This window comes from Carlito syrichta, unplaced genomic scaffold (assembly GCF_000164805.1).
Source record: "Carlito syrichta isolate Samal-C Ts95f unplaced genomic scaffold, Tarsius_syrichta-2.0.1 Scaffold304465, whole genome shotgun sequence".
In the NCBI taxonomy this organism is placed as follows: domain Eukaryota; kingdom Metazoa; phylum Chordata; class Mammalia; order Primates; family Tarsiidae; genus Carlito; species Carlito syrichta.
This window is the reverse complement of record NW_007248561.1, coordinates 548,194-567,130: the sequence shown is the minus strand read 5'-3', so window position 1 is coordinate 567,130 and position 18,937 is coordinate 548,194. Positions and strand designations below refer to the sequence as shown.

Genomic DNA, 18,937 nt, shown 5'->3' with positions numbered 1-18,937 from the left:
CCAAAAAAAAAAAAAAAAATTAGCCAGGCGTGGTGGCACACACCTGTAGTTCCAGCAACTTGGAAGGCTGAGGTGGAAGGATCACCTGAACCCAGCAGGTCAAGACTGTGGTGGCCATGAGTGTGCCACTGCACTCCAGCCTGGTTGATAACTCTAACTCCAAAAAAACAAAAAAGAGAACTTGAAAGGCCAGCTGCAGCTGGCAGCACTGACATACAAGAAGGTTTGCATACTAGGCTGACAAGATTGCACACTGTCCTCTAGAGAGTAGAGAGACAGTTAAAACCAAAAAAGTGATAACAGTTCTGTGTTTTAGCTAGTTAAGCAACAGCTACATGGAGGATAGATGGGAGGGAAAAAGATCAGAGCAATTTAATGTTTTGAGGTAGGGATATTGGTGTTCAGAATGAGAATCGAGAATCTAATTTTTAAAAAATCAAACAGCCGGGCTCGGTGGCTCAGCCTGAGCCCGCGGGTTCGAGTCCCGCCTGGGCAGCGAGACCTCATCTCTTCAATAAATCAAAAAATTAGCTGGGCGTGGTTGCTAATTTTCCAGCTACTTGGAAGGATCCGCCTGGGCAACTTGGCAAGACCTCATCTCTACAATAAATCAAAAAAATTAGCTGGGCGTGGTAGCGTGCACCTGTAGTTCCAGCTACTCAGAAGGCTGAGGCAGAAGGATAGCTGGAGCCCAGCAGGTCGAGGCTGCGGTGGCCAGGAGCGGCCACTGCACTTCAGTCTGGGCGACAGAGTGAGACTCCAACTCAAAAAAAAAAAAAAAAAGTCATGCCCAGGAAACTAAATACACAAAGCATTGCTTATAAATTCTGGGGGGTCATGGATAGCCCCTTTCCCATAAAGCCCACCAATTTACACCATGTTAAGTGTCAATACCTTGAAGCCTCAGTGTGCTTGGTATATTTGAAGAAGCCAAGGAAGACAATGTGTCTAAAACTGAGCAAAGAGAAAAGTGGGAAGAGATGAGGCCAAAGGGGTAGACAGACACCAGATGATGTTGAGGTTTTGGGGTCTATTAGTCTGCTCAGACTGGTAACAGTATCACAGACTGGGTGGCTGAAACAACAGAAATTTGTTTTCTCACAGGATGGGAGGCTGGGAAGTACAAGATCAAGGTGCCAGCTGAGCTGATTTCCGGTGAGGACTCCCTGACTTGGAAAGGCCACCTTCACGATATATCTTCACATGGCCTTTCCTTGGTGCCTGCATGGGGAGAGAGATCTCGCTCATAAGACCACTAATCCCATCATAAGGGCCTCGCCCTCATGACCTAAGCTAACCTCAGTTACCTCCAAAAAGCCCCACCTCTGCCAACTACCAAAACAGCAGAGTTAGGGCTTCAATATAGAAATTTTGTGAGGGACACAAGCATTAGACCATAACACTGGAGAAAAGATGACTTCATTCTGGGAGGAAAACCAAAAGGAGAAACGTGTTAAAGTGCTATTCAAAGAGCAGTCAGAAGTTTAGATCAGGACCCAGTAGAGAAGTCTTAACTAGAGAGATTTGGGAGTTGTTAGGATGATTGAAGCCATGGGTGTAAGTGAAATTGTCCAGAAAGTGTAGAAGAAGAAAAAAGGGCCGGGCTCAGTGGCTCAGTCTGTAATTCCAGCATTGGGAGGCCAAAGCAAGTGGATTGCCTGAGCCTGAAGGTTCAAGACCAGCCCAGGCAACTTGGTGAGACCTCGTCTACAATAAATCAAAAAATTAGCCAGGCATGGTAGCATGTGTCTGTAGTTCTGGCTACCTGGAAGGCTGAGGCGAAAGGGTCGCTGGAGCCAGCAGGTCAATACTGGAGTGGCTGTGAGTGTGCCACTGCACTCCAGCCCGGGTGACAGAGTGAGACTCCAACTCAAAAAAAAAAAGAAGAAAAAGCCAAGTCAAAATGGGAAGGATGATCCCTGAGGGCATAGCCTGAGTCAACAGGAAGGGCCAGGGTGAATGGAGAGATGAAGTGATGTAGGACAGAGCCAAGGATTCTGTAGAAGTGAAAGGCAAGATTCCAGGAATAGCAGGGAAGGCCTTTAATGGGGCAGGACTTCTGAGTGGGCATGGCTACTTAGGAGTGCTATGCTAAAGGGAGAGGCCACCTTCATTATGTGGGGTACCAACATTTAAGGAGGCTGGCAGAGGGGAGGAAGAGAAAAGAACACACTTAAATGGATCAGGCCCCACAGGAAAGGCATTGGGTTAAGTGCTGCCTTAGGCACACTGTGTAATACTCAAAGCCACCTTTACTCCTCACATTGGCTAATAATCCTCATTTTACCAGAAGAGAACCGAGGTTCAGAAAGTTAGATAACTTGTCCAAATGCACACAGTCAGTTAGAGATAGGTCCAGTGTTCAAATCCAGCTTTGTCTTGACTCCAAAGCCCATGTTCTGTCCATTAGACCACACTGCCTAGGGACAAAGAAAAAATGGTCTGAGAAGCTAAGAGAGGAGTCTACACTACAACAAACTAAAATGCCTTTAGGAGCCAGGCAGGTAATATAAATGCCTGAAGGCCCAACATAAGGTAGTAATGCTAAGCTGTTTATTACATTCCCATTCTAGTTATATTCCCTTTTAAAACAGCACAGACCAGGCAAAATAACCAAATCAAAGCCTTAGGCCACCAGCATTGGACTACTGTGTAATCCTGATACTGAGTCGTCAGTTAAGGGAAAGACTAAAAAGTACTCATGGGGAAGCAGTTTCAGTGTGGAGCTTAATCCAGTTGTAGTGAGGTGTGGAACAACGATTTTAAGGAAGTTCCAGTTGTGAGTGTAGACTATTTTAAAAAAAAAAAAACTGGCTGGGCTCAGTGGCTCAGCCTATAATCCCAGCACTTTGGGAGGCCAAGGTGAGTGGACAGCCTGAGTACATGGGTTCAAAATCAGCCTCGGCACCTTGGCGAGATCTGTCTCTACAATAAATCAAAAAACTACCCGGGTGTGGTAGTGTGCACCTGTATTTCCAGCTACTTGGAAGGCTGAGGCGGAAGGATCGCCTGAGCCCAGCAGGTCGATGCTGGGGTGGTCATGAGTGTGCCACTGTACTTCAGCCTGGACGACAGAGTGAGACTGCAACTCAAAAAAAAATCCTTGGCTGGGGAGGAAGGAAAACAGATGAGAGGGTATGGGAAGGAAGTGGGGGTGGCCAGGTGCAAGGGATGGCTCTAAAGAGGTAATGTAGCTGGAGCCAAAACAGAGTCTGGAATGCCCTGCCAAGGCATCCAGACTGTAATCTGGCAAACGTAGGAAGCCACTGAAGGGATATTTCATATTTCTGAAATTTAGCCTAGCAGGCAGTGCAGGGTAGAAGAGAGAAAAGAGCAGAAATATAGAGGCACATAGTGATGTAGATAGAAAAAGAAATGAAGGGATAAATGTAAGAAAAGTTTTGGAGAAAAAAGCACAAGTTGGTAACAGATAAGGGCCCAGGAAGATAGATTTGGGAGCCAAGTTATAAGTCCTGACATTTAGGCTGGGCGTGGTGGCTCACACTTGTAATTCTAACACTGGGAGGCAGAGGCAAAAGATCACTTGAAGCCAGGAATTCAAAACCAGCCTGGGCAACATAGTGAGACCTCTGTCTCTACAAAAATAAAAATAAAAAATTAGCTGGGCGTGGTGGCGTTCCTGTAGAACCAGCTACTCATGAGGCTGAGGTGGGAGGATGCCAGATATGGAGTCTGCAGTGAGCTATGACAGCCACCGCATTCCAGCTTGGGCGACACAGCAAGACACGGTCTCTAAAACAGAACAAAAAGTACTGACATTTACAGAAAGTTGTTCATCGAAGTAAAAGTGTACAGCAGCAAGGCGCGGTGGCTCACACCTGTAATCCCAGGCGTTGAGAGCAGACTCCCTTCTTCACCTCCATCTTGAGTTCCCGGATCACTTTCTAGCCATCTGCTATACATTTTTATTTTTTATAAACAGCGTGGAGCAGGGAACTTCCGGACAGGCGGGCTTCACGCAGCACGAAAGCAAGACGATTTCAAGCACACAGTAGGGAGGCAATGCAGATGACTCCAAGAGCTTCTGGGTCCTCCCCATCTAAGCCACCACTTCTATTGAGTGCTTTCGGGGCGTTTTCCGTGATCTCACTGACCCCTCTCAGCAGCCCTGAGAGGGGGGTGTTTCTCCCATTTCACATCAGAGGAGGTAGAAGCCGAAAACCCCGTCAAAGTCACACGGCGAGGAAACAGCGACCGTGAGGCCCACCCAGCTCCGTCCAACCCGAGCGTGCCCTGATGACATTCAGTTTTGGCTTTCCTCTCTTGTGGGCACCTGAGGCCACGCGTCTGCGTCCGGAGCCCCGAGCTCGCAGTGGGGACTCCAACCCAGCCTCGCCCTTCCCAAGTGGACTTAAGGAGTCAAAACCAGCGCCCACCCGCGGGGGCCAACGCCGCGCCGCGTCCGGCCCAACCAGTTCCGCCGCGCCCAGTGAGAGCCCGCTCTCAGGGCACCTCCCACCAAACCGCCTTTTGATTGGCTCCCCTCTCCCGTCGAGGCGTTGCCCTAGCAACCAGGCTGCTGGGACGCAACCACGGGGCCCCCAGGCCGCAGGCGTCTGAATCCCGAGCCTCTTCTCCAGCCCCGCTCGCCTCCAGCACCATGTCCATGCGGACTCTGCCGCTGCTCTTCTTGAACTTGGGCGGGGAGATGCTGTACATCCTGGACCAGCGGCTGCGGGCCGAGAACATCCCAGGAGACAAGGCCCGCAAAGGTGAGAGGCCCCCGGCCCGCACAGCCCAGACCCGCACCCAGCAGCCCGGCTCCCTCACCGCCGCCCTAACACCCACAGCCACCAACACCCCTGCATACTTCACTCTTATAGCCAGGAACCGTTGTCACAAGCCACAGCTCCCGGTTGGAGCTCCTCAGGAGTCAGATTCTTCAAAATATCATTTCACAGCAGAGGAACCGAATACCGCCATTGGTTATAATTAAGGCACCTCGTCCCCGCTAATTTCCCCATCTCTTCAGATAGGAGAGGTGACTCCCAATCTCTTTTGACAACCGGTTCCTTCCAATGTAGGAGTCGCAGCAGCTGCCCACCAACTGGCAATATACCCTTTGCTTGTCCAAGCTCTCTCTTTACTCCCAAGGAACAGTTTCTTATTCTCTATTCCTCTACGTAATATACTCCCACATAAGCTGGAGACTATAGTCTTGCTCCTTTCAGAAGCTGCTTCTAGAAATGTAGAGTTCAGCGAGCACAGTGGCTCACTCCTGTAATCCCAGCACTTTCAGAGGCTGAGGCAGGAAGATTGCTTGAGCCCAGGAGTTGGAGACCAGCCTAGGCAATATAGCAAGGCCCTGTCTCTACAAAATGTTTTTAAAATTAGCTGGGTATGGTGGTATGCACCTGTAGCCCCAGCTACTCCCACATGCTGAGGCAGGAGGATCACCCGAATCCAGGCTGCAGTGAACTGTGATTGTACCTTTGCATTCCAGTGTGGGCAATACAGTGAGATCTTGACTCAAAAAAGAAAGAAAGAAAGAAAGAAATATAGGGATCTAAAATAATAGAGGTAAATAATAAAATATAAGAAAATCATAAGCTTTTCCCTTCACAAGTGTTAGAGGGGAATGCATTTATGAAAATAATTATATGAGAGCTTCTAAAAGGCAAAATCTGACTCCTATATACACCACATCTAATCTAGAGAAATAACCACTCAGAACACTCTGCCACTCTTTTCTTTTTCCTCTTTTCCACCCTTCTCAGCAAACAACTACTTTCACCAAATTTCCTGGGATTAAGCATGAAGGAAGCCAGGCTCACTCCTGTAATCCCACTTTGAGAGGTGGAGACGAGAGGATTGCATGAGCCCACAGGTTCGAGACCAGCCTGGGCAACATGACGAGACCTTGTCTCTACAAAAGTAAAAAAAAAAAATTAGCTGGGCATGGTGGTGCACACCTGTAGCTCCAGCTACTTGGAAGGCTGAGGCAGAAGAGTCAACTGAGCCCAGCAGGTTGAGGGCTGCAGTGGCCATGAGCATGCCACTGCACTCCAGCCTGGGTGACAGAGTGAGACTCCAACTCAAAAAAAAAAAATAAAGCATGAAGGAAATACTATATTTCAAGGTAGAGAAGGAAAACGTTGATATAAAGGCAGTTGAGATGGCCACTGATTAATACATTCTCTACAAAAGTCTCTGTATACTCAATTGATGTTAAACATACATATTCAGGTGTTAAGCATACATATTCAGATACTAAGTATACATTTTCAGATATTAACTACTGTGTCTATGTGATTGAGTTCAAGTCCATGCATAAAGAGATAGAAAGGACTCCCCGCCAGGCAAGGGGCTCAAGCCTGTGATTCCAGCACTTTGGGAGGCTGAAGCAAGAGGATTGTCTAAGCTCAGGGGGTCAAGACCAGCTTGGGCAACCTGGTGAGACTTTGTCTTTAGAAATAAATTTTAAAAATAAGCCGAGCTTGATAGTGCGTGCCTGTAGTTCTAGCTATTTGGAAGGCTGCAACGGAAGGATTGCCTGAGCCCAGCAGGGTCAAGGCTGCGGTGGCCATGTACATGCCAGTGCACTCCAGCATGGGTGACAGAGTGAGACTCCAACTCAAAAAAAAAAAAAAAAAAACAACTCCCTGTAACATATGCTCTTCATTCTGCACACTGCTGGCCGGGCAGGGTGGCTCATGCCTATAATCCCAGCACTTTGGGAAGCCTAGGTGAGAAGATTGCCTGAGCCCACAGGTTCAAGACCAGCCTGGGCAACTTGGTGAGACCCCTTCTCTACAATAAATCAAAAAATTAGCCAGGTGTGTTGGTGTGTGCTTGTAGTTCCAGCTACTTGGAAGGCTGAGGCGGAAGGATCGCCAGAGCCCAGCAGGTCAAGGCTGTGGTGGCCGGGAGCGTGCCACTGCCTTCCAGTCTAGGTGACAGAGTGAGACTCCTACTCAAAAAAAAAAAAGACATTCTGCACACTGCTGCCAGTGAGCTTTCTAAAAATACAGAGCTGCCCATACTTCTGCTTAAAACCTTTACTTACCTTTCCACTTGTGTCTGGATCAAGGCCATTTCAGAACCCTTTCTGATCTGATCTCTGTCCACTTCTGCAGTCCATCTCTCACCACTGCCTGCCTCCTATTTTTTATTCCAATAATTCCAAAGTGTTTGTAGATCTCCACTTAAAACATGCTCATTCATGTTTCCATGCTAATAATCCCCATGCCTCCATTCTTCCTTCTATCCAGCATTATTCACTTTAGAAGTCATTTTCAGCCGGCTAATCGTGGCTCAAGCCTGTAACCCCAGCACTTTAGGGGGCCAAGGTGAGAGGATTGCCTGAGCCCAGGGGTTCAAGACCAGCTTGGGCAACTTGGTGAGACTTCACCTCTACGCTAAACAAAAAAACTAGCCAGGTGTGGTAACGCATGCCTGTAGTTCCAGCTACTTGGAAGGCTGAGGCAGAAGGATCGCGGAGCCCAGCAGGTGGACGCTGGGGTGGCCGGCCATGAGTGTGCCAGTATGGGCAACAGAGTGAGACTCCAACTAAAAAAAAAAGAAGTCATTTTCTTCCAGAGGCCTCCGCATGTGGGAAAGGGCCCTGTCCATACTCTCCTAGCACCCTGTGCTCCCATAACACCCCATGCTTGCTTCTCTCCACCTTATCACTGACTGTTACTATAACGAATTGATCTGTGTACATGTCTGTCTCCTCGACTGGATTGTGTTACTCATCTTTGTACTCCAACACTTAGCATAATTCCTAGACCAGCATAAATTAGTGCCCAACAAACATTTGTTGAACTCATGATGTAAATTGGCAGTTTTAGATGGCACTGTCATTTCTTCTTCGAAAAGAGTTCTGTTTTCCTCGGTGCCTATGTCTGATTTCATTCAGGCTAATGGCAACAGTGAGGTGACAGGTCAGGATCTTCAGACTGGTAGTCTGCATCTTAAAATACAGTGTAAATTAGCAATTAAGAGCGTACTATCTGGAGTCATACAGACCTGGGTCCCAATTCCAGTTTTGCCATTTAACTAATTGCATGACCTCTGTAAGCCTGTTTCTTTCTCCATAAAATGATAATGATAATACACACCCTAAAGCAAAGTTGTAATGACTGAATGAGATAATGTTTAGCACAACGAGTGATAGGTGTTATCTTTAAAGTAGAGGTCTGGGCAAGGCCCTCTGAACACTAGGAGACAGCTTTGTCTTTAGGAGTTGGGGTCCTTCTTTAGGTTTTGCTAGATTCAGTTATGATAATTTACATTCACACACTCATTCATTCTACAGATTTTGGTTGAGTGTCAAACACCATGTAACATACTGGATGGAACCTGACCCAGCCCTTCAGCACGTTCCTGAAAGTAGGGCTATTGATCAGTCCACTCCAGCAACTGATACTAAAACTGGGGGACATACCTTCCTAATGACAACAACAATCAATAGTGAAAACAATAAAAGATTATGCACTTAACCTGTGCCAAGGACTCCTCTTAAACACCTTAATCCTTGCAACTAGCCTAGCACATAGGTAATATTACTATCCCCATTTTACAGATGAGAAAGCTAAGGCTAATTTGCCCAGAGTTACATAGCTGATAAGAGAAGTAAAGGATTTGGACCCAGGGCATCAAGCTCCAAGGCTTATACTCTTAATAAATATGCCCTTAACCACTGCACTATGCTGCCATGAAGGGTGGAGGCAGGGACTGTATCAAAATCTTTGTGGGAGTTGACAGATCAGGAGGAGAGGGTGGAGTTTGAAAAAAAATATATCCAGTATACCCACTGATCTTATAAAAGCAAGAAATTAGTCGGTTGCTGGAGATTTGTAAGATAGAAAGTGAGAAAGCAGGATTCACAAAGCTGAGAAACATTCATCTATTCCACCTAATCCACCGTTCATGGTTGGTGTGGCTGTAGGAGCGGGAGCCTCTGTAACAGATGCAGGGACACAGGAGCCTAGAAAACACCAGACTCAGTAAACTAGTTCCTATGGAGGCTTCGAATGGAAATCATATTTCTTCTAGATGTTTTCATTATTTTACACAACTAATTGGTCTCCTGGAGGCCATCCCTGTTCCTACAAAGCCAGTGCAGATGTTGCAGTTTCCCCCCACAATACAGTGTCTAGTTTAGCATTCAACAGAAAGGAAGTGCTCTCTCTGTGGGGCAACTTTGGAGTGTTGCGTATTGAATGTTGTCCCATGTTTTAAGCAATAGCAAGAATAATAAAAGCTACTTTTGCCTCACTTGCATCCTCTTAAAAATATTCATAAATTGCTGGGCGTGGTAGCTCACTCCTATAATCCCAGCACTTTGGGAGGCTGAGGTGAGAGGATTGCCTGAGCCCACGGGTTCGAGACCAGCCTGGGCAACTTGGTGAGACCTCATCTCTACAATAAATCAAAAAATTAGCCAAGCGTGGTGGCGCATGCCTATAGTTCCAGCTGCTTGGAAGGCTGAGGCAGAAGGATCGCCTGAGCCCAGTAGGCCGAGGCTGCAGTGGCTGTGAGCATGCCACTGCACTCCAGCCTGGGCGACAGAGTGAGACTCTGACTCAAAAAAAGAGCAAGTTCATAAATAAGGCTGGGCACAGTGACTTAGGCCTATAATCCCAGCCTTTGGGAAGCTGAACCACAAGGATCACTTGAGCCCAGGAGTTTGAGACTGCAATGAGCCACGATCGCATCACCCACTCCAGTCTGGGTGACAGAACACAACCTTGTCTCAAAAAAATGTTTTCATAAATAAGACTCCTACATTTTGCTTTCATTTCTCATTTTACAGGAGAGGAAGTTGAGGCACGGGCCACAAAATGATTTTTCCAAAATGTGCACATCACAGTATAGTGTTGAGCAACCAAATGGCAGTGAGGTTCTGTTTTGTTTTTGTTTTTGAATTGGAGTCAGTCTGTCACCCAGGCTGGGGTGCAGTGGCATGTTCACAGCCACCACAGCTTCCACCTGCTGGGCTCAAGTGATCCTTCTGCCTCAGCCTTCCAAGTACCTGGAATTAGGGGAATGCGCCACCACGTCCGGCTAATTATTTGATTTATTGTGGAGATGAGGTCTCACCAAGTTGCCCAGGCTGGTCTCGAACCCATGGGCTCAGGCAAGGTTCTGCTTTTTGTTTTTCTAGTTCCAGTTTAACAGCCAGCTCTGGATAACCTGGGACCTGTCTTCCACTCAAAATGTAATTAAAGTGGAATTGTCATAAATAAGTCATCTGAGGAAGTAATAGAAAAACAGGGCATTTCCCTTCCCTGGATCCTCAGGAGAAAAGGAGTAGGGAGCACACAGCACAGCAGAGACCCCTGTTGGAACTGAGCCTGGTTGCCCTCGGGGCCTCAGTACTTCTGGGTTTGCAGTTACCAGTTAGTTCCTTTGTATCAACAAGGCACTCACTGCCCCTCAGAGATGAGCCTCTTGCAGCATGACTGTTCCCAAACACACACTCAAGCGGATCAAAACTCCCCCTCCCTGAATTCCCACAAGCCAACAGTTAAATAAATGGCTGCCGAAAAATAGAAGATGTGGAACATAATTCACAAGAAAACAGTATAAGGCCGGGCTCCTGGTGCTGTTCTCCTGATACTTTCTCTCCAAAAGCCCAGTACTCTTGGTGGGGAAAGATGGTGAATTTTTCTAGAGTAGTCTGATCTTGCAATGGAGACCCCATGCAGCCAGTTAAGGTGTGGTACTGGGCATGCTTTCCGACTGGTCTAGGGAGCTGTTGGTATTATGTATTGAGGCCATGTGCCAGTTGTGTATTTTTTTCTCTTATTTTCTTTTTTGAGTTAGAGTCTCATTCTGTCACCCAGACTGGAGTGCAGTGGCACGCTCACAGCCACAGCAACTCAGGCAAACCTGCCTTCCAAGTATCTGGAACTATAAGGTGCGCGCTACCATGCCTGGCATTTTTTTTTTTTCCTGAGTCAGAGTCTCACTCTGTTGCCTAGGCTAGAGTACAGTGGTACACTCATGGCCACCACAGTCTCGACCTGCTGGGTTCAGGTGATCCTTCCCTGCCTCAGCCTTCCAAGTAACTGGAATTACAGGCATGCACTACCACACCCGGCTTATTTTTTGATTTATTGTAGAAACAAGGTCTTGCTAAGTTGCCCAGACTGGTATTGAACCCCTGAGCTCAGACAATCCTCTCGCTTTGGACTTCTAAAGTGCTGGGAGTACAGGCTTGAGCCACAGTACCCGGCACCAGTTGTGTATTAAAAAGCATGTATAGGGCCTAGTGTGGTGGCTCACATCTGCAACCTCAGTACTTTGGGAGGCTCAGGCAAGAGAATTCCTTGAGCCCAGGAGTTCGAGACCAGCCTGGGCAACATAGCAAGACCTTGTCTCTGCAAAAAATAAAAGCATTAACTGGGCGTAATGTTGCACACCAGTAGTCTCAGCTACTTAGCTGACATGGAAGGATCACCTGAGCTGTGGTGAGCTATGATTGCCATTGTACTCCAGCTTGGGCAACAGAGCAATCCCCAGCTCAAAACAAAGTCATGTATATGACTTAGATTATAACTTCAGAAACAATCTACTGGCAAATGGTTCCAGCAAAGACTATTAATTACAAAACTTTTTAAAAATATGGATATGTGTAGAACTCTTTATCTGGGGGTAATTTTTCTAGATTGAAATCTCTAAAAATTAAGGAAAGAACAAAATAACTTTTCATCCTTGGTGGATGGTATCCAATGCCCTTCAGTAGAGAAAGCAGAACCAGAAGGGGAGCTAGTTAAGTGTTTGATGTGTATTATCCATTTGTCCCCAAAACAACTCTGTGAGGTAGGTACTGTCATGGCCCCATTTTACAGATGAAGAAACTGAGGTTAAAGAAGTTGTTTGCACATGCCTGTGGTTCTAACTATTTGGAAGGCTAAGGCGGAGGGGTCACCTGAGCCCAGCAGAATGAGGCTGCAGTGGCCATGAGCGTGCCATTGTACTCCAGCCTAGGCGACAGAGTGAGACTCCAACTCAAAAAAAAAAAAAAAAAAGTTGTTTGAAGTTTACATAGCTAAAAAGTGATGGAACTATGTCTGAACCCATAAAGGGTCTTGATTTCTTACAGATTTTTCTAGCCAACTGCACTTTTCCTTATTTCCTCTCCTTTTGGAGTCTCCCTGATTGCCTTTGCTCTCAACAGTTTTCTTTACAGTGTTCTCATCATTATTCCCTTCTTTTTACATGGAAATCAGGCATGTATATATAACAGAAAAGCAGGAACAAATACTGACATATTTTCCTTTTAATTCACATTTCAAGTTTTCTAACTTGAGCAGTTCCATCTGTACTCCAGAAAGGGAATCTTACATTAATAAAAAATAAGATTGTACCCAAAGAAACTCCTTTCCTTGCCTGTTCTTGGAATTATTCTTTCTCAGGGAGGCTAGTGTCTTTAAAAGCTTGGTTTTGAATAGTGAGTATTCTTGTAGCATTAGAGAGCATGGCTTCCTGAGCCTTTGGTGAGCCCCAGGGTAGCTAATTCTCCTGAGTTTCTGCTCTTCATAGGCCACTCTCTAGAAGACATAGCCTTGGGCTTTTTTGGAACTTTTTTTTGTCTATCATCCTTTTAAAAGCTTCAGATAGAAGTTGGGATATTTGCATTAGACATTAAAAGCAAACATGAAAAGTAAAGTGTCATAGATCAGATAATTAGAATTGGTATTTGTAAAGCCTCCATGAAAATAATGTTCTTGCTTCATGAACTGGTGTTTTCTTTTTATATGCTTCATGTAGATGAATGGAGAGAGATGGACAGAAAACGAGGTATGCTATCTCTGGGCTGCATGTATTCAGTCTGCATCCCCTTTGAGCCTTTATAGTGGGGCTCAAAGGGGACCACTCTAAATATTGCAAAGTAAAATAGGCATGAGTGTCTCTTTCGTTGAGATATTGGTTATACATCCGAATCTTTTACTTAAAAGGAATAAATAACAGCATGTAAGATGAAAACTAAGCATACTTTGACAAAAGGGCCATACTGTACCTGAGGGATCTGTTTCCTTTTTTTCAGTCCTAAGCTTTGCAGGGACAGCTGGGGCAGTAGCCATACTTTTGGGCAGGTAGTCCTACTTGGTAATCATTGAAATAACTTTGTTAAAGTATCAGGTCACCAAAGAATTATACTTCAACATGAGTGGTCCTCCCTAAGCCATTCTCCTTAGCACACAGAGGTATCTGCTGAGCAACCGAGACAAATGGAAGCATGTGACTGCATGGCTTTTTTGGAACTTTTTACTTGAACAATTTCTGACTCATCCCTTGATACATGGCAGAGTTTCAAGTGTGAAGTGTGGATTTTGAGGGCTTTTATTATACATAATTGAATAATTGGAATTTATTTTAACTTAAATGTTCAAAAATAATGAGCAGAACTGACTTCTTGGCTGGGTGCAGTGGCTCACGACTGTAATCCTAGCACTTTGAGAGGCAGAGGTGGGAGGATTGCTTGAGCTCAGAAGTTTGAGACCATCATGGGCAACATAGTGAGACTGCCTCTCCAAAGAAAAGAAAGAAAGAGAGAGAGAGAGAGAGAGAGAAAGGGAAAGGGAAAAAAAGGAAAGAAAGAAACTGACTTTTTAATCCGAACCCAAGACTAAGAAGCTTGATGTAGAAAAATGAGTTACCAACCTTCTGATGAACCTGTGAAAACTCCCATCCCAGCAGGGCTCAGCCTGTAATCCCGCGCTTTGGGAGACTGAGGTGAGTGGATTGCCTGAGTCCATGGGTTCGAGACCCACCCGGGCAACTTGGCAAGACCTCATCTCTACAATAAATTTTAAAAATTAGCCGGGCGTGGTAGCACGCGCCTGTCGTTCTAGCTACTTGGAAGACTGAGGCGGAAGAATCGCCAGAGAGACCAGCAGGTCAAGGCTGCAGTGGCCGGGAGCGGCCACTGCACTCCAGTCTGGGCTACTGAGTGAGACTCCAACTAAAAAAAAAAAAAAAACTCTCATCCCTCCCCTGCCTTAGCCTTTTCCTGATGAAATCTGGCTCCTAGTACATTCTCACCTCCTAAAAGTTTACAGAACTTATTTGCATACCAAAAACCAGCCCTAAGACAGACTAAAGGTCTGATTACAACTGTTTCTTGGGTTTCACTTAAATATGATGTGCTTTTTTTCTAGGGCAAGGCTAATTTCTCCCTTCTCTCTGTGCCCATTGTGTTGATCTCAGTGTCTGGTACATAACAGGCCTGCCTCAGTCAAGTGCCAGGTGCAGCAGACTGTGAGAAGATAACATGGTAATGTGTGCCTCCATAGAAGGCGATGAGATGGGAGTTCTGGGTGCCAGGGCCCAACCACTAAATTGCTATCTCTTCTTTGGGGACATTTGTACTCACTGCTCTGCTCACAGGAACAGATCCTGATATCTTCTCTTCCCAATAGGCGACTTATCTGCACCTCCTGTGCCAGGAGCTATGGTGATGTGTAGCTTCTTCACTTCCCAGGGGAAAGGCTTCATTTTGCTTTTTACTTTGCCAGAGCAGCTAACAATCACCTAGGGGTTTTCTTTCTTTTAGGACACACTTATTTGGGTCTAAGGTATTTTCCTAGATCCTTATAAGGACTCAAAGACTCTAGAGAAATTATTCAGTACCTAGGTGAATTGGTAGCTTTTTGTAAGCATCAGCCAATCAGAGTTGATGCGATGCTTTAACTTGAATTCTTCCTCTTTGGCACTCCTCCCTGGCCTACATAAATCTGTGGAAAATTCTTCATAGTCTTTTTTGAGGACTTATGTGTGGCTTTTCAGTTGTACCTGTATCCTTGCAAATTCTGCATTTTATATAGGCTATGGTAAGAAAAAAAGTGAGAAAACCCAGTTTATTGTAGGTCCTTGCTTGTTTCTGTCAAAAGAAAAAGGCCAGGCATGAGGCAAAACCAAAGAGTTCATGTGTCTCCAAGTTGTCTAGGTCTGGGAAATGTAAATATGGAGGACAAGCTGTAATGGGCTGTTGTGCAGTGGCATGCTCACGGCCACTGAGCCTCAGGCAGTCCTTCCCCTCAACCTTCCAAGTAGCTGGAACTATAGGCAAATGCCACCACACCCAGCTAATTTTTTGATTTATTGTAGAGATGAGGTCTTGCCAAGTTGCCCAGGCTGGTCTCTAACCTGTCGGCTCAGGCAATTCTCTCACCTCAGCCTCCCAAAGTGCTGGGATTATAGGTGTGAGCCACCACACCCAGCCCTTAATTTTTTAATTTATTATAGAGACAAGGTCTGGCCATGTAGTCCAGGCTGGTCTCAAACCTGTGGGCTCAGGCAATCCTCTTGCCTTGGCCAACGAAAGTGCTGGGATTGCAGATATGAGCTACTGTGAATGGCTGAGATACTTTTACTTACTGACCAGAGCCCTCAGGGTACTTTACTTCCAGGCTGAGAATGCCTGAAATAGTCACCACATGGCTCTACTGTGCCTTCATTCTAAAGATACATGGCCATAGTCAGTCACCTTTTATTCTGCAAAAGAAGGAGGAGTTGTGGCACATGACTGTAATCCCAGCTACTTGGAAGGCTGAGGCAGCATGATCACCTGAGCCCAGCAGGTCGAGGATGCTGTGACTGTGAGCGTGCCACTGTACTCCAGTCTAGGCTACAGAGTGAGACTCTTACTCAAAATAAATAAATAAATAAATGAATAAATAAATAAATAAATAAGGAGGAGTTGATATCTTTCAGTAAGGATCACTCCTGTTTAAAAATTGATTTTGTATAATTATTTTAAGTAATCCATTTTGCTTTCACATTTTAATTTCTACAAATGTATTCTCTCGGTACCCACATACTCTCACATTTAGGCCATAATAACTGGTTTAATTAAGGATAATATTTCTTATACCAGAGGGTTTTCCTATCCCTTAACTAGTGATATTTTACTCAATAGGACAAAATATCTAAACAAAGGTCTAAAATTATAGACATTTTGGTTTGCACACTTTTTAATTTTCACCAGATGGAAATTTTTCATTTGAACAAAAGTATGAGATATAGCACTACAGTATAATATCAATATTATAGATCAAATATAGAAATTTAGGCATTCTAAAATGGTGCTATCCAAAATACATGTAGAAACGTTACAGGTGTTTTAATCTCTAACCAGGGTAAACTTGTCTATTTTCTTTTTTTTTTTTTTGATTTGGAGTCTCACCCTGTCACCCGGGCTGGAGTGCAGTGGCACGCTACAGCCACCCCAGCATCGACCTGCTGGGCCTCAGTGATCCTTCCACCTCAGTCTTCCAAGTAGCTGGAACTACAGGTGCATGCTACCACACCCAGCTAATTTTTTTTTTAATTGTAGAGATGAGGTCTCGCCAAGTTGCCCGGGCTGGTCTTGAACCCACAGGCTCAGACAATCCACTCACTTCCACCTCCCAAAGTGCTTGGATTACAGGCTGAGCCACTGAGCCCAGCCACCTTGTCTATATTCAATAAATGTTTTTTAAAAAAAACCAGTCAATTGCCATTACTGGTCCCATTTTGTAAAATCTAATTTTAAGTAAAAATACTTATATTTACTTTTTTAAAAAGCTATTTCTCATTTTCAGGAAGAGATCTAATCTAAAATGCTTATAGGAATTTTATTTAAAGAAAGAAGAAACATTTCTTTTGTCATCAAGAGCAATAATGTATGTAAAAGTGGTTTATGACCACTGAAGCACAACACATTGGTATCTCATCATCAGTTACATCTGCCCTGAAATGGTGTCATAAAACACTCTCTGAGTGCTGCTTTCTATTGGGTCGCCTGTATGGACCTACAGGGAGCCGATCTCACCAAGCATGTAGGTAGCATCCCGGCTCTGTATCGTACACACCCAGCTCTTCCACCTGTAAACAAGGTGCGCTTGGAATAAAGAACTTCCTCCGTAACTTGTTCAGCTGTATTCTCTCTTGTCTCTACAGTTATGAACGACATCATCTCGACCATGTTCAACAGAAAGTTTATGGAGGGATTATTCAAACCTCAAGAGCTCTATTCCAAGAAGACCCTGAGGACTGTCTATGACCGCCTGGCTCATGCCTCCATTATGAGACTGAACCAAGCTAGCATGGATAAGGTGAGCAAAACAGCTGCCTCTGACATCTCAATTGCATTTCTTGTACCTTTTGAGGGTGATCATAGACTGGGGTCAAATGAGATGATATATGCAATAATGCCTTCCAAGAAACAGACACAGGTAAATATTAGTAGTTGTAGCTGAATTTGAGAGTTGGGAAAAACCTCAGAAATCATCCACACCACACCTGTTTTGGTCATTCCAAACTGCCCAAAGAGTGCAGTTTCAAGCCCTTATTTATGAACCTAGGAACATGTTCCTTAACCAAAAAAAAGGACTCAATCTTTTTTTTTTTTTGAGTTGGAGTCTCACTCCAGCCCAGGCTAGAGTGCAGTGGCATGCTCACAGCCACCCTAGTGTTGACCTGCTGGGCTCTGGCGATCCTTCTGCCTCAGCCTTCCAAGTAGCTGGAACTATAGGCATGCACTACCATGCATGGACATTTTTTTTTTTTTTTTACTTATTGTAGAGACGAGGTCTGGCCAAGTTGCCTGGGCTGGTCTCAAACCCATGGGCTCAGGCAGTCCACTCACCTCGGCCTCCCAAAGTGCTGGGATTATAGGCTGAGCCACTGAGCCCGCCCCACTCTGATTTTTTAAAGCAACAATTCCTTCAGGAATATACCTCTGGAAAAAAATAATTCTGTATAAGTAATGGCAGAGGATAGACAAGTCTATTTAAAAGAATTCTAGCTGGGCTCAATGGCTCAGCCTGTAATCTCAGCTTTGGGAGGCTGAGGTGAGTGGATTGCCTGAGCCCGTGGGTTCGAGACCCACCTGGGAAACTTGGCGAGACCTCATCTCTACAATAAATCAAAAAAAATTAACTGTGTGTGGTAGTGCGTACCTGTAGTTCTGGCTACTTGGACGGCTGAGGTGGAAGGATCGCCGGAGCCCAGCAGGTCGGGACTGCGGTGGCCGGGAGCGTGTCACTGCACTACAGTCTGGGCGACAGAGTGAGACGCCACCTCAAAAAAAAAAAATGACACCCTATCTCTATGGTCTTCCTCCCCAAAACCCATAGCCCCAGTCTAACCATAAGAAAAATGTCAGACAAGTATCATTTGTCAGTCATTCTACAAAATACCCAACCAGTATTCTAAACTGTCAAGGTCACCAAAATCAAGGAAAGTCAAACTGTCACAACCAAGATGAACTCAAGGACACATGACCACTGAATATAATGTGGGCTTTAGTTAATTTAAAAGATAATAATTTTTTTTCAAGTTTCTCCATTATGTGAACGTTATTTATTTATTTGTTTGTTTGTTTGTTTGTTGGGTTAAGGTCTCACTCTGTCACGCATGCAGGAGTACAGTGATGTAATCATAGCTCACCACAGCCTCGACCTTCTGGGCTCAGGAGGTTCTTCCACCTCAGCCTCCCAAGTAGCTGGGACTACAGGCACACGCTACCATGCCTGGCTAACTTTTTTTATTTTTTGTAGGGACGAGTTCTCTCTGTGTTGCCCAGGCTGGTCTCAAACTCCTGGTTTCAAGCAATCCTTCTATCTCAACCTCCCAAAGTGCTGGGATTACAGGCATGAGCCACTACGCCTGGCCATTATGTGAATTTTTAAAAGTCATGAAGACTGCCGGGCATGTGGCTCACTCCTGTAATCCCAGCTACTCAGGAGGTTGAGGCAGGAGGATCACTTGAGCCCAGGAGTTCGAGATTAGCCTGGGCCACATAGCAAGACTCTGTCTCTACAAAAGAAAATTTGTTTAAAATATAAGGACTAGTGGTGGGTAGTAGGTGTGCAAAATCAATACTCACTTATCACTGGTATTTAGAAGCCTCAGGGAAATAGACTGCCTTTAACTGCCCTCTTATCTCCTGCCATTTACCTTTGGAAAGTTACTTTAG

The 18,937-nt window shown here is 45.3% G+C and overlaps 1 protein-coding gene across 1 annotated transcript in view; it reads left to right on the top strand.

The window, feature by feature from the left end:
• The first annotated feature begins 4,585 nt into the window (after nucleotides 1-4,585).
• OSCP1 (organic solute carrier partner 1) overlaps nucleotides 4,586-18,937 on the top strand; it is a 35,195-nt gene continuing 20,843 nt past the window's right edge. Inside the window, exons 1-3 of the mRNA XM_021713331.1 lie at nucleotides 4,586-4,733; nucleotides 12,745-12,774; nucleotides 16,918-17,072. Coding sequence (XP_021569006.1) covers nucleotides 4,622-4,733; nucleotides 12,745-12,774; nucleotides 16,918-17,072 — 297 coding nt within the window. The 5' untranslated portion in view covers nucleotides 4,586-4,621. The remainder of the gene's footprint in view (nucleotides 4,734-12,744; nucleotides 12,775-16,917; nucleotides 17,073-18,937) is intronic.